The sequence below is a fragment of the Fukomys damarensis genome, unplaced genomic scaffold (assembly GCF_012274545.1).
Source record: "Fukomys damarensis isolate Sample0158 unplaced genomic scaffold, DMR_v1.0_HiC HiC_scaffold_29, whole genome shotgun sequence".
In the NCBI taxonomy this organism is placed as follows: domain Eukaryota; kingdom Metazoa; phylum Chordata; class Mammalia; order Rodentia; family Bathyergidae; genus Fukomys; species Fukomys damarensis.
Window position 1 is genome coordinate 30,764,259 of NW_022900941.1, and position 25,579 is coordinate 30,789,837.

The following is a 25,579-nucleotide window of genomic DNA, read 5'->3' on the forward strand; positions in this document are numbered from 1 at the left end:
TTTTCGTATTTTACATTAATGGAATTCTATAGTATACTCTTGGGTCTGACTTCTTTAGCATGTCAGTTTTAATTTTTTTCATGTTCTAAGCAGTCTTATTTCATTATTACATTGCGTCGCATTATGTGAACATGTAAGTGATATGTCCATTCCAGCACTGGTTGGCATGCTTCCTATTAGCTTGAGTGTGTATATGTGTGTATGTACACACACACATACATATGTATAATTTTGGTACTGGGGATCGAACCCGGGTCCTTGTGCTTGCAAGGCAGGCACTGGAACCACTGAGCTAAATCCCCAGACCCCTACTAGCTTTTTGCTGAATGTTTCTATTTCTCTGATCTATGACTCAAGAGTGAAATTGCAAAGACCTACACTGTTTAGCCTCAGAACTCCTAATTTTCCAGTGTATTATCTTCTATTACTATCAACAGTAGTTAGTGGCTCTACATTTTTCTTTCAGCCCTTCTGAGGGATATGTAGTGTATGGTGGCAAGTTTAATTGCATTTTTGATGATTTACAAAGCAAAGCACCTCATCATGTTTACTGACCATTTGAGTATCTTTGTAGATACTTGTTTTGCTTGATTTTAGGACTTCCGTATATTTCGGATGAGTCTTTTGTTGGAGATGTATACTGCTGTATTGCTGAATGTACACGTTATAAATTCTGGTAGATTTCTTTGCCTTTATATCTTTTTATTAATTAAAAGTTTAAATACTAGTTCATCAATTTTTCCTAGTATAGCTGTGTTCTGACTTTTTTTTTCAGCTTTGAGTTTATTGGTACATTTTAGGGATACAGTACAGTTACATTCATTGTTGGGATCTTGTACCTCCACATGACAAGTCTTGATTCTCATTTTTTCCCCTTACCCCTGCCCTCCCTTCACCCTGTTCTGATTTTTTTTAAGTCTGTCAAAATAATAACGATCTTTTTCCTTAAAAGCTTTATTTAACCTTTCCCATGTAGACCTGCAATCATTTGGAAGTAAAAATATTCTTTTCCTACATATATATTAAGTGGCTCACCAATTTACATTGAAAAGATCATCACATCACTACAGTATTATATCATCAATTAGGCAATCACATGTACACTATCATATGGACATGGCTTGAAGTGATTACGATAACTTCCAGTAATAAATGAGTTCTACTGACACAGAGAGGAGGGCAGATAAAAACAAAAAATAAAAGCTATGAAAAGTTTAAAATATCCCGGTTAGTAAAGACAATGAGAATAAAGGTTGTCATTGCATATTTTGTGCTATTTCAGCAGGAAGTTGGATTCCTACTTCTCAGGTATGGGAGACTAAATTTAACACAAAGCCCAAAGAATTGTGTACTAGTGCAATATAACCAAATGCAAAATAGTGTGGTGTTAACCAAGTACTATACAGTAAAGGGAAAGACAAGATTAATGAAGAGTGGTCAGGAAGGGTTTCCTAAAGTGGGGGACAGAAGAAATCCTAGATTTGGGCCTGATTAATGCAAAACTTTAGAGCCTTCATTCTTGTATCTATAAAATCAGTGATTGTAGCCTGCTTACTCTTATTGCCAGATTTTTAATTCATTAAACTTCAAGTCATTCTCATGATTCTAACCCTGACAGAATAAAGAACCTAGAAACTTTTAAAAAGTACTGATTCCCGATGACAACGGACTAAAGAACTCAGGCTGTGGATAAGGGCCAAATCAGCAATACCATTAACATGTTTTCCCAGGTAATCCAAATATACAACTAAACTTGAAGACCACTAAGTTAGAAGGTGCTTTAATCAGTGGTTCTCCACTAGAGGGTTGTCAGATAAGAACCGGATGGTGAATTTGACTTTAGGTATGAAAGGTTTTTTGTCCTCTACTGGAAACCTGGTGATATGTGGAGACATTTTTGTCATGACAATGAGTCTGCTATTATCTAGTGGGCAGAGGACAAGAAATGCTGCTAAGTACACTACAATATAAAGGACAGTTCCCACAGTAAAGAATTACTTGGTTCAAAATTTAAATAGTGCAAAGGTACGTAAAACACCAGAGAATCAGAGAACAAGAGGAAAGAACTAAAAGCAGAATTTTGTTAAAATACAAAGTTTAGGTTGAAATTAACCTAAACTTAGGGACGCCTAAGACATGGAAGTTTTAAATGAAGCTTAAGAACTTGTTTGAAGTATAGCATTCTATAATTGAATTTTTTGATACGTTTCAGTAATTTTCAAAGAAATTGAGCATGAAAGTTCAACGGAATGAATTCCTAAATTTATCTAAAACATGTAGCAAGCAGCTAGTTAACCCTTAATTTTTTATCTTAAAATTTACGACTTTTTGCTATTTTCCATAAGACATTAGAATTCTTAATAACCATGAAGAGCAAATATGGAAAGGATATAAATAATGGAGTAACAGCCAAGCTTCAGTGCAGTCTTAACATTAGCTAAGTGACCATGCTTTTATCATTTTGCATTTGGTCTAAAAAAATGAGTGATATGGAGCAAATGATCTAAAAGATCCTTTTCAACATTTAACTTCTTTACCAAAATTCCTAAACTCTTGTCAAAGCTTAAGTTTCATTGTTCTTTTTCCTGTGACACATTTAATATAAAATTTAATGGCTTGGTCTGATTTTAAAAGATAGCAATGTGATGTTTAAATGAATAATTTAAAATAATTATTTCTTGTTCACTGTCTTGAACAAGATGAAACTGAAACCTGAGGTGTTTTCTTACTGTAATACATAATACTCACTTTCCACTATTATCATCAGTAAGTCCCCCAAAACTGATTGTTGCTGTAACAGTTTAGAAATTTTTAAACTGGAAGTAACTGCTTATCATGCTATGTTTCTGGAAGTTCTCTTAGCAAAATCATAAAAAGGAGTCTCACCACAATGTGCACCCCCCTGCAATACTGTACTTAGCCACAGCCACCTGTAAATATCATTTTCCATCAGTCGATGGCCTTTCACAATTGTTAAAGCAAACAGAAGTTTTAAGGAAACATCACAGAAGAATGGTGTAAAGTAGAAAAAGCCCAAATAGAGGCCAGACACTAAAGTAAACATATTATATGGTTTCACAGACATAAAGCATCAAATAGACAAAATCAACTTACACTATAGGAAATCTAAATAGCAGTTATCCGCGAGAGGGTGAAAATGCCTGGGAAGGAAAAGAATGGTTGTGTGTGTGTTATTTTTTTTAATGGACGCTGGTGATGAAGATGAAAATTTATCAAGGATTATGGCATGCATATATCTATATATAGATATATACACACACACACATTTCAATAATTTTATTTCAAAATGCTACAGAAATTATTTTTCATAATGAATAAAAACTTGTACTGCTTGTACTGTTTAGATCATAATCCATTTTCCAGAAATTACAGAAGAGTTAAAGAGTTATAAATAAAAAAATAATCATTTCTATGTAACCTTTAAAAAAAAATAGGCATTTTACCAAAGGAAAAAGTTCATTTCAATTAATGCAGTTGGCACTGTTTTTTCTCCTGAGATTTTTTTTTCTATTAGCAAAAGCCTCACAAATGACAGATAATTTCTTTAAAGTTCATAATGCTAAAAACTTAAACAGTCATAAGAGTCACTTTTGCAATGTAATCATGCAAATGCTGGCAGCCAAGAGATAGTTTTATCCGAAAATGTTTTATTTTTATCTGTCTCAACTCAGGAGTAAGAGTTATTCAGTGCATAAAAATGAGATTCATACTCCACATGGTGGCACATACCTGTAATCCCAGCAACTAGGGAGGCTGAGGCAGGAGGATTGCAAATTTGAGGCTACTCTTGGTAACTTAGTGAAGGTTTGACTAAAAATAAAAATGGCTGGGGATGTGACTCAGTTCTCTATGGACTTAATAACCCCTCTCCAAAAAAGAATAACCATGCCCCCCACAAAGGAGAATGAGATTCATATACTTTTATATATAAAGATGTTATTTATTATCTTTATTCTTTTTTTAGTTGCTCATCTATTATTTCAAAGTAATACTCAAACTAATACCAGGACACATAATAGACAATAAAGAAAAAGAATATTAGAGAAAGGAAAGCCTATAATACACTGAGAATTAACTACATTACTAAAAGAAAAAATAATTTAAAAAATGTAACTTCGAAGAATCAAAAATTAGTTTTTAAAAAATTGTAATGAAAAAGCCACATATAACCAAATGTATGATTTATTTTTTGAAAAAAACTGAAACTAAGATTTTTCTAATAAAGGGGAGACTTCATAAAATAAATCACACCTCGCTTATGTTAATTACCACATTCTGTACAAATGTGGTATGCTTAACATGTATTCAATAACAGTATGAATAATTAACATTTATTTTAAAATCCCAATCACTCAGCAACACTGTAAATCTGTATATGTTGAAATAAAATACCCAAAATAAGTATATTTTAAAAAGTGAAGTCTTTGACAATGTTTATATTGATCAATCCATTTACATACAAATGGCAGAGCAAATAAAATGACATTTCTGCTAGTTTCCACTTAATTTCTTCATAATATGGCTGTCTGGTGTTGCATTAGTGAAGATACTTCCTACAACCACATGGGTACCCCAGAGATTATGGCGGATTACTTTACAGCAGCCAAGATCATCAACAGAGAATCCTAAATGTCGGTAGCGTTCATCTGTTTCGAAAAGAGTGTTGTTTGTATATGGTCCAAAAAACTAGAAGATATAAAAAATCAAGCAATATTTTCATTAGAAAGATATTGTATAGTAACTTTTATTCAAGGATAAACATGAATCTGTTTTAATGTTCCTACTATTTAAAAAGTTAAATGAGAAATAAAAAGGTCACATTCATTATTGAAACTGTCCTAACACCTCTCCCTCCAATACCTGTGCATTCTGGAAATGTGATATGCATGGTCTAAAAATGTCGTGTGAGAATAAATTCATAATATTATACAAATTTTAAAGATGGCATGAAGCTTAATAGAATTATCTTGGTTTACCCTCTTCATTTTCAAGGTAAGGAAAATAAAGCACAGAGCACAAGTTTTCCATTTCTACTCTGTATTACATCTTTGCTTTTCAGAAGAAGTAGTGCATATTCCTATCTTAAGATTAAAAAAAGGATTTTATTCCTTCTTGTAATTGAAAGATATGCTCAGAATTTAAAATGGAATAAGGTGGTCATTTTCTTTTATAGTATTATATAATTAAATATTAATTTCTAAGTAGTTACTGAATATTTTTTTACCATTTACACAGTATTCTCTTTACTTTTAAAATAGTTTCTTTAACTAGACCAGAAAACATTAATTTCTAATTTTTAGTAAATAAACTCTAATTTTATATTTTCAGTACTATAAACAGTAAATAATCATATCTACCATTAAGGATGAAAAAAACTTATTTTTAATAAAATAAAGAATCAATGAAACTACGAGTAAGAGGTCTCTCCAAAGTTTTGAAAGCAACTAACAGTACAATACTGAGTAAATATAAGATATTCAATAAATTATAAATGATCTGTATTTACCAAAGGTACAATTATTTTATAATAAAAACTATTACTACTTTAAATAATCTGGCTTTCAGAATAATTTAATTACTCACTGCCACACCAGATGATGGGTCAATAAAGTCAGCCCAGTAGCCTTCCGCTCGAAGAGCATAACAAATTTCCTTAGCACCATTAATGAACTATGTAGAGAAAGGTACAAACAATATGTTCAACATAGCACAAGTATAATTTTATTTAATAAAATTTTAAATATTTGCTTCATGTATAGAACTCAATAAATTACTAAATTAAAAATCACAAAATAGACTGTATAGACGTCAGATTTTCATAATTTCAAAAGATGAATGGTCAATACAAAACTAATTTCTTTAAAAAAAAATGCACTTTTTTGGGGGTACCGGGGATCAAACTCTGGACCTTGTGCTTCAGAGGCAGAAAGCAGAACCACTGAGCTAAATCCCTAGCCCCCAAAACTAATTTATTTTAAAAAAATCTAAATTCTATATTTCTTCTGTATTATTTTCCACTTTATGAAATGTGTTATCAGTTTCGTACTGTTTTGTTTTTTTGGTACTGGAAATCAAACTTGGGACCTGGCGCTTGTGTGGCAGGAGGCAGAACCACTGAGCTACATCCCTGGCCTAAGTTTTGTACTATTAATTCACAAACTTGTAAAAATTACATCTATGTTGCTATTTTGTATCATTATGGAAATTAGAAATAGTTAAGAAAATGAAATAATGAAAACATCAGAAGCTTTCATTAATTTGAATGTTATAAAAACCTTAATTAACTGACATTGTGAAATGGAAAGAAAAGGGCTAAAGGTGTAGGGAAAGTGGGAAGGGTAGGGGAAAGGTAATAAGGGAAAAGAAAAACGTGAAAAAATGAAAAGATGGAAATAAAGTGTTCGTAAATGGGGAGGAAAAGAGGGGGTAGAGGGAGGGCAGGGACAAGGGGAAAAATGAGAACCAAGACCTGTCATGTAAAGGTACAAGATCCCAATAATGAATGTAACTGTACTGTATACCTAAAATGTACCAATAAACTCAATTAAAAAAACAAAAAACCTTTAATTGCTTTTGCACCCTTCAAAATGTAATTTGTCCCTTTAAAAAGTCATGAAATGCTTCTGAGAAGGCACAGTGTGAACTGGATATATGGAGTAGAAGAGTAACAAGGATCCTCATTTTTTTTTATATAGCCCATGTATTATTCTTAGTGGTAGTACTGGTGATTGAACCCAAGGCCTCTGCACTAAGTTGCATTCCCCAATCTTTTATTTGGAATCAAGGTCTTGCTAAGTCTGGGCAGGGTTGGGGTTGAACTTGTGATTCTCCAACAAAGCCTCCCAGAGTGCTGGGTTACAGATAATGTGCCACTGCCATGTTGGGCTTCCCCATGTATATCGTAAGTGTTTAACTGCTATGTATCAAAATTTGAGTCTTATCAGCCTAATTTCTATAATGTTTATATTATCTTTACTGTAAGTGTAAGTAGTGAAAAGGTGTTAGCAAAGTAGTGCTTTTAAAAAAAGGGATCATGAGAGCCGGAGATTTAGCTCGGTGATGCCATCTGCCTCGCAAGCGTAAGGTCCTCAGTTCAATCCCCAATATCCAGAAAAAAAAAAAAAAGGACCATAAATGTTTATCAAGGGCACAGTTTCACTTTTAGTTCTAACAGGGTAATAAGTACTGAACTCACTGTCCTGCAATTGATCAAAATGTACAGAAGGCAACTATTTTTAGACACTGAACAACAGACAGGGCTGTAGTCCTTGAGAAGTGAAATAAATGATCCTCGTATTTGTTCCAGCTTTTTGTGCAAGGACCTTTTCTTTTGAAATATGGACAAAACGGAGCCCAAGCAAAATGATGGTGTCACCGAGCTAAGGTAGAAAGCAAATGTTCTGGACTGCTGAAGCACATGGAATTTGGAGAATACTATAGAAGACAAGATACACCAAGGTAGCTCCTAAATAGCCTACAGAGCAATTTACCCAGGTTCCTTAGCAAAGGGCTGAGCTGTGTGAGGAGGAGGCAAGATTCTGAGAGGCACAGCACCGACTGCCAGATGTGAGCCTCAGAACTGAGTGGTGATAACGAGAGATCACACAGTGCTAGGAAATAACAGACTTCTGGCCCACCCAATGAAAAGATTTCACTAAGGATCTCTGTCTGGCCTACAGCTAGTACTCAGAAGTCCAAGACTAAGGAATGAAGGACATAGGCAAAATTAGAAACTGCCAGGCTATTAACCCCAGGATTAAATCTAGGCTGTTGCCTGTTTGTATTATCAGTTTTATGGGAACACAGCCATATCTATTCATTTATACACTGCTGTTTAAGGCTGTATGTGGGATGATTCAATGGCCTACAATACCTTTAATACAGCACTTTCCCTATCCCATTTTTGGTGGTTTTAGTTACCTTTTGTCAACTGGTCTCTAAAAGTATTAAATGGAAAATTCTAGAAATGAATAATTCATTGTTTTAAATTGCATACCATTTTGAGTAGTTTAAGACAGTGAAATTTCACATTATCCTACTCAATTCTGACTGGGATGTAAATCATCCATTGTCCAGCAGATTCATACTGTGTGTGTGACCTGTCTGTTCATCATTTAGTGGCTGCCTTCACGATCAGATTGACTGTCTAGGTATCACAGTGACTGTATATAAGTTAGCCTTATTTTACTTAACCATGACCCCCAAATGCAAGAACAGTGATGGTAACAAGTAGGATATGCCAGAAAAGCTTCCTTTAAAAATTTTAAGTATAGTAAGATATTTTGACAGAGACCACCACATTCACATAACTTTCACTACAGTATATTGTTGTATTTTATTATTAGCTATAATTATTAATCACTTACTGTACCTAAATTAATTAAACTCCCATAAGTATGTATGCTTAAGAAAAAAACAGTGTATGTATATACAGGGTTCCATATTATTCAGTTTCAGGTATTCATTGGGGATCTTGAATGTTCTGCCCTGTTGGTAAAGGAAGACTACAGTATGTACCGTATTTATTGTCTTAACCTTATGAAACAGAGTTTGTGGGAAGCCACTGTTTTGGTACTAGGTACCAGCAGACTAGAACAAACCAGAATGGAGTTACTCATGCTATGTGCCACATACTCAATAATCAACTAACCCTGAAATAAGGCAGTTAAAAAAAAAAAAAGCCAAGAGATTCACAGCAACCAAAGGGGGCCTACATTACTTGAACCAGCATAAAGTCCTCTTTAACTATGTAAGCAAAGTAACTTTGAAAGGAGCAATCTGCTTTGCCTTCGCTGTTTCTAGTTTCTTCAGCCCAACCTGCTGCTTGTAGAGAACCAATTAGATCTCTAAATTGTTGAATTAATTTGGCCTGAGGCTGCCTGGATACTTTAATAGCAACTTAACATACTGCAACCAAAATTAGTTTATAATTAAAACTGAAAACCTCATTTAGGAATATATTATCTAACAAGTAGTAGATTATCAGTCAACTGCTGGCTGCCAACTGTCATACTATGGTCAATAAGGCAATCTCACAGCTATTAACTATAAACTGTGTGTGGAATCCCATATATTTTCTGTCTGTAAGTACTTCCTACTCACCCTGGAGGGTGCAGCCCTCTGAACTAATTCTGAGGGCTACCCCATGCCTACATCTTTACTCAGATAAACTGTTAAATTTGACCAGTTTTTTCTTTTTTACAAAACTAAACTGTTTACAATTATATCTTTTGATGTCCTTCACATAAAACTTCTGCTGATCCCTACTATAGAAGCACACCCCTGAAGCTAACTTATTTTCTCTTACTTGTAAAATGAGATACATATTGAGCCGGGGATTTGGTTCTGCAGCCTGACTCGCAAGAGCAAGGACCCGAGTTTGATGCCTGGTACCAAAAACAAAACAAAACAAACAAACAAAAAAAGATTTCTGTTCATCAACAGCAAACACTGACATCTGCTGGAAAAAAATACAACTGGTTTTTTAAAAGCATTAAAACACCTACTTGGAGATTAGGCTAGGCCTGGTTCCAAAATAATCATTAACATACTTTAATTGAAACATCTTTTTTTAATAGAAATAGATTGTTGCAATATTATAAAATTGTAAATTTCAAGATGAAGGATGTTGTCATTTCAAAGCACTCTAACTTATAGATAACTGACATAGACCTAAGCTTATAATCTTTAACTGATCAAGAAATTAGGACTTCTAATGCAATTTATATATGATAAATCTATATAGCCCCAAAACAGTGGTAAGAATATATGTACTATGCATTTCCTTAAGGTGTAAATAAAAATGTTTATTTCTGATTGGCTATTTAAATTCCAACTATATTCAGATCATAAAATCAGAGATGATGTCTTATGACTCTCTATAATTTCTCCGTTAGTTACAACTAATATGCTCATAATTGTTAACTACATAAAAACTTATTAGAAAGCTCTACATGGGACATTCACATATAGCTATTATCATAAAGTATTACTGAATATATAAATTACAATATATTATTAGAAATGAATAGAACCTACATCCAACCTTACAGAAAATTGCTAACATTAACCTGTGTGAAAATCAGTAAAGAGGATTTTTCAACTCAAGTTAGCCAGGGTGCCCAAACGAGTAAAAAATCTGTCATATAAGTAGAGGAATACTCTCTTTTGATCTTGTATATAAAGTTTTACGTTATGAGACTTTAAGTTACTACTTAAATATATAGTATTTAATATTGTATTATATCATGCTGTTCACTGGTTGTTTAATTCTTAGAAATGACTGGGGCAATTTTCATGTTCATCTGAAAGACTTTAAAACACAGAGGAAAGAGGAGCTGGAAGAAAGAAAAGGAGACTGCTATTTTCATTTTTTTGTTGATTTTTTTTTTTTACCATCTTATCTAAATTTCCTACATAATATTTCAGAAAAATTCAGGAAAGTCTGAGTATCTGAAGGGTACTAAAAGCAACAAAGAACAGTATGGCATTTTTATTTTCAAGAAGACATGTAAGTTCTTTAGCATTGAAACCCTTCACAATATGACTAAAGGCTTGAAAAACACTAATCATTTAAGAACACTAGTTTAGTGGTATTTAAATAAGACCATAAAATGAAATTGCAAGCAACTGAAAGAATTACCTTTTCTAAGAGTACTTCTCTTTCAAGTTCTACCTCTTCACTCCAAACAGTCATATCATTCTTAGTTTTCTGTGTTACAGTCAGAACCATTAGTTTGTTATTAGCCACTTCTGGAAATAATGATTCAAAGTCTGCAAATATGAATACAGATTTCAAGAAGAAAATAATTTGCTTTTTAAAAAAGATACAGTTCATTAAAAAATACCTTTAGAAAATGATTATTAAGATTTTGTATACTAAGTTATTTTTTATAGATGCATATTACGTTTGAAGAGTGAAACTAACTTAGATCACTTCTGCTTCTGTGGGATGAGCTTAAGTATAACTGCCAAAAAGCCTGAATGGTAAATACAGTTACATGTTATTGCTGTTAATTTAATTTTCAGATTTTCTGTACTTTATATTAGCTCATGAAACTGTAATAAAATCATCAACCAGGAGCAGAAATAATAAGCTGTAGGTAAAAAGTTATTAAAATTCTACTATTTCTACATAATTGCAGCAAGAAGGCAGACATTAGGATATATCTGATAGCCTTTATTTTGGACATGCAATCTTTTTCAGACACACTAAGATACAGAGCATTAAAATTCCTAAAGAATACATTATTCCTTCAATATATTAAAATACTAACAATATTATCTATCTCATAGTCATTAGTATTTCAAAGTATAAAGTATGACGTACCTCCTCGCAGCAATTCTGGACATGTTTGGATTGCACACTCAACTCTGGCACTTTCAAAGTAAGTTTCTGCACTGTTAATTTCTTGTTCTACAGGTGCATCATTACCCTATGGGAAATAAGGTTTAAGTAAACAAAGGCTAGAGTTAAAAGAAAATAACACATCTTTAATAAGTTATTTTGTTAGCAAAGTTTTTAAAAATAATCCTAACTAGGGCCTGGGATTTTGCTCAGTGGCACCACACCTGCCTGGCAAGCACAAGGCCCTGAGTTCAATTACCAGTAAAACACACCACCCATCCATGAGGTAATGCCTGCTTCTATATTAAAAAAACCTCTGTCCAAGAGGAATATATGATCTGAAATGTTGAAATTCTGAATAAAACAGCATGCAAATATACTGACATTCTAGGACTGGATATAAACTAAAATTGGCTAAGAAACTAAAACAGCATAAATTGTACCTTATAATGCTACCATCTTCCGATATTTTAAAATAATATCTATCTCTTTTTGTGCTATAATCCAAAACTGGGATGAGAACATTAATTTAAAAAAGTAACAGGGTAATATAGCCTCCCCTACAGGAAGGACTTAGTGGTCTTTATTCAACGGAAATTTGGGAGTGTATAATACATCAGGCACTGACAGAAGGAGACACTGTAATGGTTTAAAAAAAAAAAAAATCCAGTTTTTACTTTCAAGTGTATCAGAATTAAGAGAAAAAAAAGCACAAGAAATAAACGCAATTCAAAATGGAGAAGAAAGTCTAGGGACACAGATAAGGAAGGAACCTGCTTTGCTGGGAGGAACCAGGAAAATGTTGAAATGGTCATATTTGAGGTATGTATTTATTAATGTGTGTTTGATAAAGAATAAGTAGAATACAGGATGGGAATTCAGAAGGAAAAAACATCTAGCAAAAGAGGAAAACCACCTAGATAGAAGGGGGGGCAACGAAAGTACACAATAGTGAAAGAGAATCGCATTTTTTTTTAAAAGGAAGTATGTTGTAGATAACAGTGCAGGAAAAGAAGTAGTGAAAAATAAGATGGAAGAGGTAAGAGATCATAACTGTGAACGGCCATTTATGCTACAATAAGAAATCATGATTTTGGCCTATAAAATATAAGAAATAGTAAGATCAAATATAAAACACTAATTTTAGAGTTAAGGTAGAGGATGTATGGTTAACTCAGAACAGGTAATAAACTAGTTAACCAACATTATTTAGTGGATTTAAGTGCTTTACATACATTTTCACAGAGCCAAACTTTAAAACTTAACTTTATTCCCTTTCCATGGTCCATCATCCTATTAAAAAAAAACCTCTCAGCCGGGCGTGGTGGCGCATGCCTGTAATCCCAGGACTAGGGAGGCTGAGGCAGGAGGATTGCTGAGTTAAGGACCAGCCTGGGCTACATAGTGAGTTCCAGGTCAGTCTCAACTACAGAGTGAGACCCTATCTCAAAAAACAAACAAACAAACAAAAAAAACCCCAAAAAACAACAAAAACCTCTCAATCCATATAAAATAAATCTTGAACTCTTGCAAAGAACTGCAAGCAGAAATTATACAGAAAGAAGCAATGTAACTCTGACAGCACTTATGAGGATCTGATGTAAATTCAGAGTCAAGGTTGGAGTATATTTTTCTCTAGGTACAACTTGGCTATACTACTGTTTGTTATATGGGAATAAGAACAGGTTTTGAGAGAAAAAAGAACTACTTCCTACCTTAATATAGCATAAATGGCCTTCTACAATTTTTATCCCTAGCCTTTCCCACTACTTTGTCTTTCTCTGCACTCCAACCACAATGTATTTCCATTAAAAAAATATGTCTTTGCTATGATTTAGATCTAAAATGTCCCCACAAAATCCTATGTTGGGAAGTGGGGCCAGGCTGGAAGAGTCAAGACTCTACTGGCATGATCTACAAAGGGTGCACTCTTGTCTCTTTTCTGTTTCCTGGATGTCAAAGATGCAGTGAATTTTCCTTCATAGGCTCAAGGGTGTAAAACTGTAAACACTTTTTTTTTTTTGGTACTGGGGATCAAACTCAGGTCCTTGCGCCTGCGAGGCAGTTGCCAGAACCACTGAGCTAAATCCCTGCCCCATGTAAACACTTTTGAAACACTTTACTTTGAGAGGAGAGCCCCAGGGTGCCCCTCTCATTTAAAGTCACCTAAGAAGTGCTTCCCCAAATTTAACCATCCAGGCACTCAGGACCAATGAAGCCATGTTCCATCAGGGCCCAGCTATTCCTCGAGCTGACATGTCTCAATGACATATCTTAATATCAGGTCATCTGATAGACCTTAGTGTCACACTTGTGCTGGTTTTTCAGGAATGCTAAATTCAAAAGTTGTGAGATTACGGAGGCTTCTGCTCAGATCCAGAAAAAACTGTGGGAGGCCAGGGGTTATGCCCTTGAGGGGGTAGTGTGTGAAGCTGTGACAATGAAGCTTAAAGTGCAATGGAGACCCCAGGAAGATGGAGACATCAGGAACATGGAACATCTGTTGATCAAAGCTGCAGGCTGTGAACAGAAGTAGCCCCAAAGAGAAGCCATGTGGGCTACAAGTGGTAAGAAAGATCAGAGACAGGGCTGCACAAGCCCTTCAGGGTTTAAATTTCATAACAACAGAGGTGCTGGGCATGAACTATGAGATTTAATATTTGCCCTAATGGGTTTTCATCTTACTTTGATCAAATTCCTTTTTATCCCCAGTCCTCCATTTTGGAATTGGAATGTCTATTTTGTGCTACTATATGTTGAAGGTAGTTAACTTTTTTACCAGGGTCACAGCTGAGTTTGCCTTAAGTCTCAGAGGAGACACTGGACTTGGACTTTTCAACAGTGCTGTAACTGTTAAGGCTTTGGTTACTCAGAGACAGACTAAATGCACTTTGCTAATGAGATAGACATAGGTCTTTTGAGGGATGGGGAGGAATGTTATGATTTTGATCTAAAATGTACCACAAAAATTTTGTGTTCACAGATGTGATCTAGTTGGGGCATGATCTGGAAGGTGTGTTCTAGTCCCTGGTTCTTCCCTTCTCTCTGCTTCCTGGCTGCCATCAATTAAGCAGCTTTTTTCACCAGGTCCTTCCTTCCACCATGCTTTTCTGCCTTGGAACCAGCTAACTATAAACTATAGACTGAGCCCCCTGGAACCACAAGCCAAATAAACCTCTCCTTTAAACTGTGGGTTACATAGCCATTTTCTTTTACCACGCAAAAACTGGGACTTTATTTATGTATATATGTATGATTTTGAGAAAGGGTCTTGCTAAGTAAGTCTGGTCTCAAACTTGCAGCGAATCCTCCTGCCTCAGTCTCCCAAGTTCTGGGATTACAGCCATGTGCCACCCACATTTGGCCAAAAAGTAATTTAAATTAGAAGATAGAGGACAGAAACCTATGGGAAATACTATTTAATTGATAAGCAGAGGACCCAAAGAGCCAGGAAGAGTAAGAAAGACAGGAGAAGTATACTGTGCCCAATGTCAGGTTGTCTGATGTCAGTAAGGAACTGCTGTTCCTAATTACACGGCTTTAATTTAAAACTGCCTGAAATTATGTAGAAAAGTGAAAATAATGAACATTAGGTATTTGACTAAAGCCCTAAATTGCATGTAGCATTCCCTGAATGAAGCAATGATGTAATACCAGCTTAAAATCTTAAACACAACTGAAAAATTAACCCTAACTCCTCAGAAATTGTTTAAATACTCAAATATTTACAGTGTTTTTGTTTAGTATATATGAACAATTTCAGAGATCTCAAAATTTTTAAGTTTTTAAATGGCTACAGGAATGTAAAGCTGGTTAGAATTAAGTCTACATTGTTACTGTAATTTTAAAAAATGAAATATAGAAAGTGAAATTATCTGTATTTGCAAATTATTAAAAATGTATTTTTAAAGAATTACCTAAATGAGACAATAATCTAAAGTTAAATAAAATTATACAGCAAATATGCTATAACTTAGACAACATCAAGTACTTTAAGGCTATTTATGTTGTTTTTGTACATATTGGGATTGATTTTTTTTTCAATAAAATATGCTCAGAGTAATAAAAAATACACATTTAATTAGAAAATTAATGACAAGAATGAGAGTTTACCTGAAATTCATTTACGTATTGTGCCATCACAAACTCATGTCTTTCAGCTGATAATGGTTCTGCTAGAACATCAGGCAAAGTTTTATGAACCTGGCATTTTTTCTGTGCAGCAGTCCCGCTGAGGTGACAATCAAAGCCTATATTTCCAGGAAGCTGGAAACGCTGATCCTGAGGTCCAAATGGTCCCATAGCTTCATCAGGCCACACTGTTCGAGAGCCTAAAAAAGAACAACAAAAGCAATCTTTTTCTCTAAAAGTCAAGCACACAGGGAGCCTGAATGTTTTTCTTACAATGTATGTGTTTTAAAAACAGATCTTTGAAATCTGCTTTCTTGAATAAATATAGTTTGTTGTTGTTTCCAAAATGCTGATCACAACAACTAGTTGTTGGCTCACAGGCAGATCCATTATTAGGGGAAAAGTGCTGTAACTCATATACTGAATGTCAGTCATTAAAAAGAATATAGTAAACCAGGGCCGGGGATTTAGCTCAGCGGTTCTGATACCTGCCTTGCAAGCACAAGGATCCAAGTTCGATCCCCGGTAACAAAACAAAATAAAAACAAAAAGAATAAAGTAAATGTTTATGTACTGACTGACCTAAGTGAAGTCCATACAGCATTAAAAGAAAAAGCTGTATCAAGAATAGCACAATAACATTTATATCTTTATATTTCTATTTTTAAGTAAAGAGAAAAAGATTTAAAAGGAAAGACACTAAATTTAACAGTAGTTATCCTGGGTGTTGGGGGGGACACAGCATTAACGGACCAGGGGAAAAATCATGTTTCACGTGACATAATCCTGTGTTTAAAAGCTGCATGAATTAATAGAGATTATAAATATGAACAGACTACATTACTTCATTTGCCTACAATTTAAAAAATATACTAATTTATAAAAAATTCATAAAGATCCAGAAAGAATAAAGTTGGAAATTAAACCAATGAACACTCAAGAATACGTTTGGTTTAGAGAAAAAGATGGACAATGCTGTGCATGTTACTTAGCAATAAAATAATTATTTTTAATACCCTGCCATAATTAATGTCTGAATATGGCTACAATGATATGTCTGCCTCATTGCTTGATTGTGAATGCCATCATACTCCTCTTCCAAACATAACAAACAAGACCCATCAACCATGCAACTTTTTCCTGCTGAATTGTCTCAAAATTCTCAACCCACTCTAGCCATATGTTTCTCAAACTTTAGAGTACTTAAGAATCATCTGGGATCTTGTTAAAATGTAGATTTTGTAAGTCTGGAGTAAGGCTCAGGATTTTACACTTCTAACAAATTCCCAGATGATATGGAGTAACAGGGATGCAGGCAGATTTTTCTCAGTGCTATCTTAAGTGTTTTTTTTTTCACCATGGATTTGCTACTGCTGTAAAAGAATAAATGACTTTTGTTTATTGATTTTTGTATCCTGCTACACTGCTGAATTTGATTGTTTAGGAGTCTTGGTGGAATTTTTTTATCTTCTCAAGATCTTGTCATTTGCAAATAATAATATTTTCCTTTCTTACATTTATTCCTTTCTTTTTCTTGCCTGATTGCTCTTGCAAATGTTACCAGGGCTATGTTGAACAGGAGTGGTGAGAGTGGACATCCTTGTCTTGTTTCTGATTTTAGAGGGAAAGCTTTTCGTCTTCCCCTATTTGATATGATGTTGGTTTGGTAGTAGGTTTGTCATAAATGGCTCTTATGAGATTGAAATATAGATCAGTAAGAAAAAGACAACCCAAATAAAAATCAAATAGAAGCATATGAACAGCTCTTTCACAAAAAAGAAATTCTCAAGTTACTAATACTGAAAATGTGTTCAAATCCACTATTAATGTGGAATATTTATTTTCTTTAGAGAAAACCTGAGGCTGTTAGACCATAGTGGTCTTTAAAACTTGTCTTGTGCAGAAATAGCTAACAGATTTATTTTATGAATTGACTCCAGTCAATCTTAGTGGTTGCCTGGATCTGTTACTCCGTATCATCTGGGAATTTGTTAGAAATGTAAAATCCTGAGCCTTACTCCAGACTTACAAAATCAAATCTACATTTTAACAAGATCCCAGATGATTCTTAAGCACTCTAAAGTTTGAGAAACATATGGCTAGAGTGGGTTGAGAATTTTGAGACAGGTCAGCAGGAAAAAGTTGCATGGTTGCTGGGTCTTGTTTGTTATTAGGTTTGGGAGAGGAGTATGATGGCATTCACAATCAAGCAATGAGGCAGACATATCAATGTAGCCATCTTCAGATATGAATTATGGCAGGGTATTAAAAATAATTATTTTATTGCTAAGTAACACGCACTTAGGTATTAACCTAACGGAGGAAGTAAAAGATCTCTAGAATGAAAGTTGTAATACTCTGAAAAAGGAAATCAAAGAAGATAGCAGAAAGTGGAAACAAATCCCCTGTTCCTGTACAGCCAGAAACAGTCAAAATAGCCATACTTCCAAAATTGATACGAAGATTTAATGCAATCCCAATCAAAATACCAACATCATTGTTCATAGAAATGGAGAAATCAATCCAAAAATTCATATAGAACCAGAAAAGACCCAGAATAGCAAATGCAATCCAAGACAGCAAGAGTGAAGCAGGAGGCATCATAATCCAGAACTTGAAGTTACAGAGCTAGAGAGATTAAAAGAGCATCGGCACAAAAACAGACATGTGGATTCATGGAACAGAATAAAGCATGCAGCAACAACTGCAAGCACCACTTTTTACTCTTTGACAAAAGGGCCAAAAACATAACACTGGAGGAAAGATAACTTCTTTAATAAATGGTAATGGGAAAAGTGGCTATGCAAATGCAGAAGTCTAAATCTAACCTTTATCTCCCACCATGTATTAAATCAAAATGTACCATAGAGCTAAATGCTAAAATTGAAACAACTTGTGGAAGATAAAAACAGGTTAAGCTCTGAAGTCAAGCATAGACAAGGACATCTCAACATACCCTGGCTGCACATGAAACAGTACCAAGAATCAACAAATGGGATTACATCAATTAAAAAGCTTCTGCACAGCAAAAGAACAGTGAAAAGAAAACCTGCAGATTGGCAAAAATTTCTGCCAGCTATTTGATAGAGGACTCATCTAGAATATACAAAGAACTCAAAAAAATTAGACCCTCCCCAAAATAAAAGACTCACTCAAATAATGGGCAACCAAAATGGATAGATACTTTACAGAAGTAAAAATGGCCAATAAATATATGGAAAAAATGTTCACTTTCTCTGGCCATTAATGAAGGGCAAATTAAAACACAGAAATTTGGGGCTGGGGATTTAGCTCAGTGGTTCCACTGCCTGCTTCACAAGCACAAGGTCCCAAGTTCATCCCCAGTCCCAAAACAAACAAACCACAAAAATTTCATCTTACTCCAGAATGTGAATCATCAAGATATCAAATAATAAAAATGCTGGCAAGGATGCAGCTATAAGGGATCTCTTCTACACTGTTGGTGGGAGTGTAAAGCAATAAAACTACTACAGAAATCAATATGGAGAGTCTACAAAAACTAAAATTAAAATTCTACTTGACCCAGCTATTCCCCTTCTAGCTATCTTCCTGGAAGAGTTTAAAGCATCATATTAGTGATACATGCATACTTATGCTTATAGCAGCACAATTTATAATATATGTCCACTAACAGATGAATGGATAAAAAATGTGGCATTTATACCCAATGGAGTTGCCATAAAGGACAAACAAGTCATTTGTAGAAAAATAGATTCATCTTGAGGCCATAATCTTGAAATAAATCATATATAAAAGCCTACACATCACATGGTTTCTCTTATATGAGATACCCAAAATATAAATAAAGAGCAAAGTAAAAGACAGATAATGGAAAATAGGGAGATAGATCTTTTGCAATAGGGAAGGGGACCAAGAGATGGAGGGGGAAGAAGGGGAAGGCAAAGGGAATGATAAAAAGTAATCAAGACGTGTTAAATACATGTACCAACTCCCCACAAGGAATTAAATATACTACAAACATGTACTAACAAAAAATTTAAATTTTTTTTTCAAGTTAGAAATGATAAGTATGTAGCATTCTCAAACTTACCTAACTACAGAATCCTCTTAAACAACAACAACAACAAAATAACCGCCAAACCCCAATGACTCATAGCTTGAGGATAATTTGAGATTTGTTGTTGAAAGCAATGAGAAATAATCAAGGTTTATTAAGAAAGGGACACAAAACATTTAAAAATCATCAGGACTGGGGATTCAGCACAGAGGCACTATACCTGCCTTCCAAGTGCAAGGTCCTGAGTTTGATTCCCAGTACATTTAAAAAATAAATACATAAATACATACATAAGTTAAAATTCATCAGCATAGCAGGGCTGTGCCAAACAGATTAGAAGAAAACTTTATAGGTAAGCAGGTAAATCACTGAATGCATACTATACATAAAACCTGTCAGCTACATTTAAGAAATTTTTCAAGAATGGCGAGATGTAATACTTTAATGGATCAAAAGATTTGTTTCAGGGAGGACTGTGTTGTTTGAGGAAAGAAACTAAAATTCAGGAAATAAGTTTTGGAAAACAGTCCCTGATCTGTGGTGGTTTAAACATGACATTCTGACTTTACAATGTGAAAGCCCTAGGCACCAACCTTTGAATTTTGATCTTCTTCCTGGCAAGCAATATGCTGTAATCTCTCTTGATGCCAGGCTGAGACTCAGTTAATAGTGAGTTATATGGTCACTATAAATAACCAAAACTCCATCAACTACTGTGTTACTATGGTATTTGGTAGGTCAGGTGTATTAAATGCAGTATCTTTCACTTACATATATCTGGGGGTGCAGTGGCCACATGAGATTCATCAGAACCTGAAGATCCTGCTGTTGAAAAGGCTTTTGGATTGACAACTCTTTTAACTAAAGAATAAAATCCTGGGAGGTAAGAAACCAGTCTGGCCCTGTTACAGAGCACCTAAGAATGATAAAAAAAATTAAGATTATTTATTCTGGAGATAAACATTATAACTTCTGATTACCTATGTAAAATGCATAATATATGTTTATACTTTTAAAATAAATATCATAAAAATTGCCAGAATCAAAATGGAATAATTTATGTCAAATCCTAATGAAGTCAGGAAGCCATGATTGGCGGGGGGGGGGGGGCTCATCATATTTGCCTCATAATAGCTCTTAAGAGGAACTATCACAAAAGATTCCGCCCAAAGCACAACCTGCACAAAGACCAATCATATACACATACAAAAATGCTTCTCTGAAGATGCCTATTCACCAAATGCCTGACCAACTTTGGACTGATACTTTTGTTAGTGATCTTTACACCAAGGATAATTTTAAAAACAGCTGTGTAACCATCCTCATTTTACCTTTAAAACCTTTGCCTTCTTGGGTACATCTATAGCTCACCCATGGTATGCCATGATGTGTGCACTCTGGATTGCAATCACTCACTCCTGATTAAACTCTTTTTCTTTGGAAAGCCTCTTTATGTAACATCCAGTTTATGTTGACAACACAAATATTGAAACAAGTCAGGCATGGTGGTGCACACCTGTAATCCCAGGTGAAGCAAGAGGATTGCCACATTTCAGCCCTGTCTGGGCAATTTGGTGACTTACCGAGACCATCTCAAAATAAAAAATAAAATTTAAAAAGGGATGAAGATATAGTTCAGTATCAAGGACATGGGTTCAATCCCAGTATCAGAAAACACAACAACCAAAAACCAAGCAAGTATTAAACTACATTGGGTAAAAGTGTGCAACTTTCTCAATAAAGGCCATAATTCAAGAATGCGGCATAAGAGAAAAAGTCCAGAAAAATCTCTCCAATGACAAAACTAAAAAGGTAGCATAACTAATGACATTGTTATACCCTGAAGATATAAAATATCTAAAACTTGGAGCAAATTTAATTTTCAGAACCTTTCTTTATTGTAGTATCTCCTGTGTAACTCCTTTTTAGTTTGATGGTCATGTCCACTTTCCTTGTGTTAACATATATACAGTACCGCACCTTCCTGATATATTTTGATTTTACATTCATTTTCTAGACTTATAAGTTATAAGTCATGAGGAAATATGTAAATATCTTCCATACATAATCTTTTAGCAAAATATTTGGATCAGAATAACTTAAATGAAGGGATAGTAAACTATTTCCTAGTAAAGCAATGCTTAGGTAAATACTGCTTAGGTGAATAAAGTTTTATTACAATACAGCTATATCCATTGATTTATTTGTTGTTAAAGACTGTTTTCACACCATAATGGCAGCGTTGAGTAGCTGTAATTCAGAGTTTATGGTCCACAAAGCTTCCAATATTTACTATTCACCCTTTTACATTAAAAAATAAAAATCCAAACTGCTGTTGATATAACAGAAATTACAAACTGAAAAATGCCTTTCTTATATAAAAGATAAAAGCAGCCTTCCCTTAGTTACAGAGATGTCATTTGGATATATGAACCTCCTTCTGCCATATTGTCTGAATTTTTATTTCAGTCCAGCAAACAACTTATATAAGCATCTTCCAAAATATTCACCCTCCTGAACTAATTTATTCATTTAAACCAAAACAAAGTCTGGTCAAATATTTAATTTCAGTTAATTTCTTTTGGGAAGCCATATATATGCTGCTTTTATGTTTTCTTTCTACGTGAGTTATGGCTAGGTAAAAACTCAATTTAAAACTTAGTTCAGATAGTTTTTTTTTTTCCCAGTACTGAGGATTGAAATGTGGGGCCTCCCACATGCCAATTAAGTGTTCTACCAAGGAGCACATCCACAGTCCCTTATTCTTATTTGAGACACAATTTTATTAAGTGGCTAAATTGCCCAGGCTGAGTTTGAACTTGTAATTCTCCTGTCTCAGTTTTCTACAGTGGTGAGAGTGTAAGCATGTGCCAACCACCCAGCTAGGTAATCTACTCTTACAACTTTTGTCTATAGTCACTATATTCTTACCAATTACAAGGGTATCATCTTCACTAATTTTTGACATTTCAATCTTCCTAACACACAGCTCTAATTAAATTACAATTTAAATAAAGTCTAAATTACTGAGTTTGGCTGATCAAGGGTGCACCTCACAATGTAAATTTATCTCTCAGTAATCTCTTTCATACATCTTACATTCTGGCAGGCAAAAATAATCTCTAAAATGGGTAGGGAGGGGATTCCTTTCAATATAGTGTACTATACTTCTGGTCCTTCCCCCCATCTTAATTATCTAATCCTGCTCATCCTTCAAAACTCAAGTTAAATGGTTTTCCCACTAAGTACTCCCACAATCCCAAACTCCTACTTTTTCTTCCACACAAAGCTTGTAATCTGCTGTGAAACAGCTATGAATTGTACCTTTTCAAAGCTTTAAACTATTATGTTCTAACTGTACTGTAGGTGTTTCATATGTATCTTATGTCCCTTACTAAGATGTGTCTAAATTTTTTTTTTTTGCACATGCTAGGCAAGGGCTAGACTGAAATATACTCCAGCTTCAGATATAACGACCCACTTACAATCATACTGGTGTGAGTGAATAATATCTTTTGGTCTTGTTTTGTAGAATTTTAGTCATTTCCTACTGGAACTGCTAAAAAAAAATTAAAAAAAAAAAAAAACCCAGAAACACTCTTCAGTTCAATCAGCCAAAGAGATTCGAAAAAGACTAAAATTATTCTCAATACTTAATATCTTAACCAAGAATTTGTTCATACAAATGAAATTGAAGAACCCACGTGTATCTAAAAGAAATGTGTTCAACTGTCTTCAAAGCATAATTTTATAGTCATGGCTTCTCTTGACAACGCCATCGCCACCATAATTAAAGCGTCCATTTCTTAACAAGTTCCCAAAATAGTTTAGCGACAGACTGATTTACTCACATTGGCCATTTCTAGTGGAGAAAACAGACGCAGTCTTTTCTTTTATAAAGCAGTCCTGGGAAAGGACAAAACAAAAACATCCCGTCACCTTCTAAACCGCACCCGACACCTCGACGAGGCCCAACGCTCCGCGGCGTCCCTCCCGCGCCGCACCCGCGTCCGACTCCGCTCTTCGCCGCCCAGGACCACTCGCCTCACCCTTGCCCGCGCAGTCCCCATCGGGGTGGGGGGCGGACGGTGGCTTTCAGTCCTGGGCGTCCGGGCGAGACAGGGCTGTGCGACAAGAGCTCGAGGGAACGCTGAGCTGAGCTGAAGGGGAAGGAGGCTCCAAAGAACCTAAAGACTTAGACAGGGGCTCCGCAGGAAAAGGGGCAATACCGAGAGCTGAGGCCCGAGGACGGGCGAATTTGGAGGGGCTAACGCGGGCGGAAACCATCCGTACCAACTCCAGCTGTCCCAGAACCTGACTCCTCCGCCGTCAAAATGGCGGCGGTAAAAGCAATGGGAGTTGCGTCCGGGTGGTCCAAGCAGGCTGAAGAAGTTGCTTCCGAGCACATCGAGGCAAAGGATCGCCGAAATAATGATGCGCACGCTTGACACGTTGGCCTGGGTGGATCAAAGGTGGGGCGTGGCTGAGCCTTCAGGGTGGAGGTGACTGCTGTCTCTGGAAAAGGAGAGTCTCGGAGTTTAGTTCGTTGACTCATTGATCGATTTGCTAGTTCACCCCACCCCGCAATTCCCCACAGTCTTTCTTACTCCCTTTTGCGGTGTCTTTACTGTTTGTTTTTCCTGAATCAGTTTTTGAGTGTAGGCCGCTTATATTTTTCTCTGTGACCCCGGCTATTTACAGTGCCGGGCTCTCAATATAGGCTCAGTATATACAGATCAGACAACTTATAAAATAGCAAATCATTTTAATTTATCTAATACATGTTTAAAGATAGTAACCAAAGTGCATGCTTCATTCAGATTTTCTTAGGGTTTTTTTTGTTTTGTTTTGTTTGTACCGGGGATTGAACTCATGACAATGGCGTGGTACCACTGAGCTAAATCACCGACCCAGTTTTCCTTAGCTTTAGAGTACGACACTTTTCATCGAGTCATCTAAATCATCTAGACCCTTCTAAACTGAGGCAGTTCCTTAGACTTCGCTTCTGATAACCTTGGTAGTTTTGAGGTTTAGTCATCAAGTATTTTCTTGAACGTTAGTTTGTTGGGGTTTACCTCATGTTTTGACTGAAGCAGTGGGTTTTTTGGGAGGAGAGGTGTAAAGTGTCCTCATCACTGCAGTCAAGATTACATAATATCATCATGACATTACTGTTGATGCTAACCTTTATAACTTCCCTAAAGCATTTGTCAATTTTCTCCACGGTGAAGTTGCTTTTTTTCCTTTGGAAGGATGTCACTCTGTGCTGCCCAAATTATAGGAGAAGATACTCTTGGAGGGCAGAGGATCTTCATAAATTATTCAGACTTCTTCTTCATTGGAGATTTATCTATTCTGCCCCATTTGTTTATATATTCAATCATTTATTTATAACAGTATGAACTTGTGGATATTTATTTTAAATTTTGGTCTATAATCCTTTATTTTGTTGTTGAAGTAGTCCCAGTTTTGGTTGTGGGATTTTAGTTGGCACTTGTGCTTTTTTTGACACACCTTCATAGTTTGTGTGTATTTTCGTTGATCATTTCCCAATTTTTGGCATTACAAATTGCTCCAGGATCATTTCGTATATTCTCTGCCGCAGTCTTTAAGTCAGCCACTTTCCCAAAGAGCTAAGCATGGGTCCTTTTCTAAATGGAAAATGGTATTGGAAATCAAGACTTGGACATTTGGAGTAATGCTGTTTCTAGGCCTTCTTAACTACAGAGAAAGGAGATATATTTGTGTACACTAATCTGAGTCAATATATTTACTTGTAAATATTATGTATGCACCCATCCACATTTATGTCAGCTAAATAGGGGTTCATGTTGATGTTTCCAGGCCTAACTATAGGATCATGCTAGCCTCGCTCTGCTTGTATGTAAGCTTCCACTCCAGTGTGAGAAACTTGGCTCCCACCATCTGCCATTTATTTACTCAATTGTTCGATTCCAGTTGAAATATATGGTAGGTTAAGAATTGGTAAACCATACTCATTGTGCATGTGTGGTGTATTCAGTATTGTGATTAAGTATGCC

General features: G+C 35.2%; 1 protein-coding gene across 2 annotated transcripts; it reads right to left on the bottom strand.

Moving 5' to 3' along the window:
• Positions 1-1,276: 1,276 nt before the first annotated feature.
• Mmadhc (metabolism of cobalamin associated D) lies at positions 1,277-23,941 on the bottom strand. Of its 2 annotated transcripts, none has more exons than XM_010620991.3 (8): positions 23,832-23,941; positions 23,390-23,444; positions 20,310-20,454; positions 15,482-15,699; positions 11,351-11,456; positions 10,664-10,794; positions 5,605-5,691; positions 1,277-4,707 (listed from the first exon to the last, which is right to left on the bottom strand). In XM_010620991.3, exons 2-8 carry the CDS (start codon positions 23,396-23,398, stop codon positions 4,513-4,515), a joined length of 891 nt encoding a protein of 296 aa, XP_010619293.1. In that variant the 5' UTR covers positions 23,399-23,444; positions 23,832-23,941; the 3' UTR covers positions 1,277-4,512. The 2 variants fall into 2 exon arrangements, with proteins under 2 accessions (XP_010619293.1, XP_010619294.1); XM_010620992.3 differs by having other exon boundaries at positions 23,588-23,908.
• Between the last annotated feature and the right edge of the window lie 1,638 nt (positions 23,942-25,579).

Bases quoted from the DNA above. Each gene is read 5' to 3' on its own strand.
- Mmadhc (XM_010620991.3), bottom strand. The intron at 10,795-11,350 runs GTACGTCATACT...TCATATTTGCAG, and splicing joins TCCAGAATTGCTGCGAGGAG to ACTTTGAATCATTATTTCCA. The intron at 5,692-10,663 runs GTAATTCTTTCA...TTCTCTACATAG, and splicing joins GAGAAGTACTCTTAGAAAAG to TTCATTAATGGTGCTAAGGA.